Below are 2,457 nucleotides of genomic sequence, written 5' to 3' on the forward strand. Positions count from 1 at the left end.
TTGGTGTTCTCGGAGGGTTTGCAATACTAATCTGAGGTGCTCCTCCATAGTCTGAGAATAAATCAATATATCATCAATGAAGATCAACATGAACTTATCCAAATACTGGTGAAATATGTTGTTCATTAGACACATAAAAGTTGCGGGGGCATTGGTCAACCCAAAAGGTAACACCACAAATTCATAATGGCCATATCGTATTCTAAAAGTTGTGTTAGCTATATCCTCCTCTTTAATCCTGACTTGGTGATACCCTGATCGCAAGTCAATCTTAGAAAAACTGTTGCTCCCTTTACCTGATCGAATAGTTCATCGATACGGGGCAGAGGGTATTTGTTTTTGATCATCAACTTATTTAGTTGACGATAATCTATACACATATGAAGGGTCCCGTCTTTCTTCTTAACGAACAATACTGGGGCTCCCAAGGGGGACACACTAGGGCGGATATAGTTTTTGTCCAACAGCTCTTGTAATTGCATTTTTAATTCTGTCAACTCTGGTATGCTCATTCTGTAGGGTGCCCGGGATACCGGGGCTGCTCCTGGCACTAATTCAATGGTAAAATCTATATCTCTTTTAGGTGGCAATCCGGGAATCTCCTCTGGAAACACATTAGCAAATTCCTGTATCACAAGAATGTTCTCCATTGTGGCTGTTTTATCTTTCGAGTTGGCATAGCCCACTTGGACAGTGTAAATCTGACATCCTTTTCTAATACATTTTGCTAACTGTGAGGCGGTTATGGGCCGAATCTGCACTAGCCGCTTGATTCCCTGCATTTCTTGCTTTATTCCAAGCTCATCCTTATAACTGATAGTCTTGGTTTTGCAATTAATTATGGACCAGTGTTTCTCTAGCCAGTCCATACCAATTAGTATATCGTACGAACCAAGGGGAAGCACATTTAAATCTGCTGTAACTAACTGTTCTGCTATTTTTAATGGGCAGTTTTTGATCTTAGCATTTACCCGTCTTTTTGCCCCTGTTGCCAACTGGACTAACCAAGGGTCCTTGAACTTAACAGGTTGCAACTTACAATGCTCCACAATTCTAGGACTAATGTAACTTAATGTTGCACCTGGGTCAATTAAAATAGTGACAGCAAGGTCTAAGAGTTTACCTTCAAATTCCACCATGGTTGGTTGGTACTCCGCTTGACGATCCTCCAGAGTAGCATTAATTTTCGGTAGACTCCGTCCTACATCACCAACCGTAGAAGCTTCGTAGACCTGGGAAACCTGTTCGGCTCCTTTTCGCTGGGGACAGTTTTTCACATAATGAGGTCCACCACAGCCCCAACATTGCACCGGAGGCCTTGCTGTCCCTTCGTTGTCTATTTTTCTGGGTGGTTCATTGGTTCTGGACTCAATGGGGGGCTTTAATCGAAGCGAATTCTTCTGTGAGTTCCTGCTGATTTGCCCCTTGGCGAATCCTTTGTTCCCACCACCGCAATTACTTTTAGTACTTCCAGCCAGCCTGCTGCCTTTCTTATTGACCCATTTCTTACCTAGAATTTCTCCCTTCTGCTTGCTCTGCTGGTAGCAAATCCGTGCTTTACATATAGCCTCATCCATCGTCTTTGGGTTGTCAAATTCGCTTCTTTCCCGCATACTCAATGGTAAACTGCTGACAAACCTCTGTACTTTAGTTTTTTCTTCCCGAATATAGGATACATAATGGAGTAATGAAGTAAAACGAGTGATGAACTCGTCCATAGTCTGCTGTCCCAGTCGCAGGTCATGGAACTCTCTTTCCTTTTCGTCATAAAAGCGTTCTGTCAAGTATCTTTCTTTAAAGTATTTTTGAAATTTTTCCCAAGTGATAGTTTGTTCAGTCACTCCTTTTACCATCTTAACTTCCTCCCACCACAGGGTGGCTTTCCCCTGCAATTGGAAAATAGCCAACCTTGCCTTGAGATTGTGATCATATTCATACAGCTGGAAATATTTGTTCATATTGATCAGCCACGCCTCAGCTGCCTCCTCTTGTTCTTCGTCAAAATGGGTTGGTTTGATTTTGCGGAACTCCCCTTGCAACTCTATCCGTTTCCTTTTCGATGTCTGCTGTTCAGAGGCATTATCAGATCGTTCCTCCTCCCTTCCTTCTGACTCTTCGGGTTCTATATTTTGATTCTGTTCTCCTGACATCCCTTGTTGCTCAGCACTGGGGTTCAGTGGTTGCTGATTTTGCTTGTGAGATAGGCTCTTTATAATTCTCTCTTGCTCCATTGTTAACCTTGCATTATCTTCTCGTAATCGGGTCATTTCATTTTTCAACTCTTGTACTGTCTCCAAAATTGCCAGGTTGGTATTGCGCGCCTCCTCTCCCAGCTATACCCATAATTCGGGACTATTTCCAGGTCCCACTGCAGGTCCTTGACCCGCCACGAACTTGTGTGATGCACTGTCTGTTCTCCTCACATTGTCAGTCCTCTGTTTCCTGTGCTTAACATGC

At 43.1% G+C, this 2,457-nt stretch overlaps 1 protein-coding gene across 1 annotated transcript; it reads right to left on the reverse strand.

Annotated features, from left to right (window-relative positions):
• Positions 1–218: 218 nt before the first annotated feature.
• Positions 219–2,231, reverse strand: LOC149260081 (uncharacterized). The gene has a single exon (XM_089456529.1). The coding sequence runs from the start codon at positions 2,229–2,231 to the stop codon at positions 219–221; it is 2,013 nt and encodes a 670-aa protein (XP_089312655.1).
• Positions 2,232–2,457: the final 226 nt, after the last annotated feature.

This window comes from Pinus tabuliformis, chromosome 6 (genome assembly GCF_031772625.1).
Source record: "Pinus tabuliformis cultivar Carrire ecotype Pingquan chromosome 6, CPIR1, whole genome shotgun sequence".
Taxonomy (NCBI): domain Eukaryota; kingdom Viridiplantae; phylum Streptophyta; class Pinopsida; order Pinales; family Pinaceae; genus Pinus; species Pinus tabuliformis.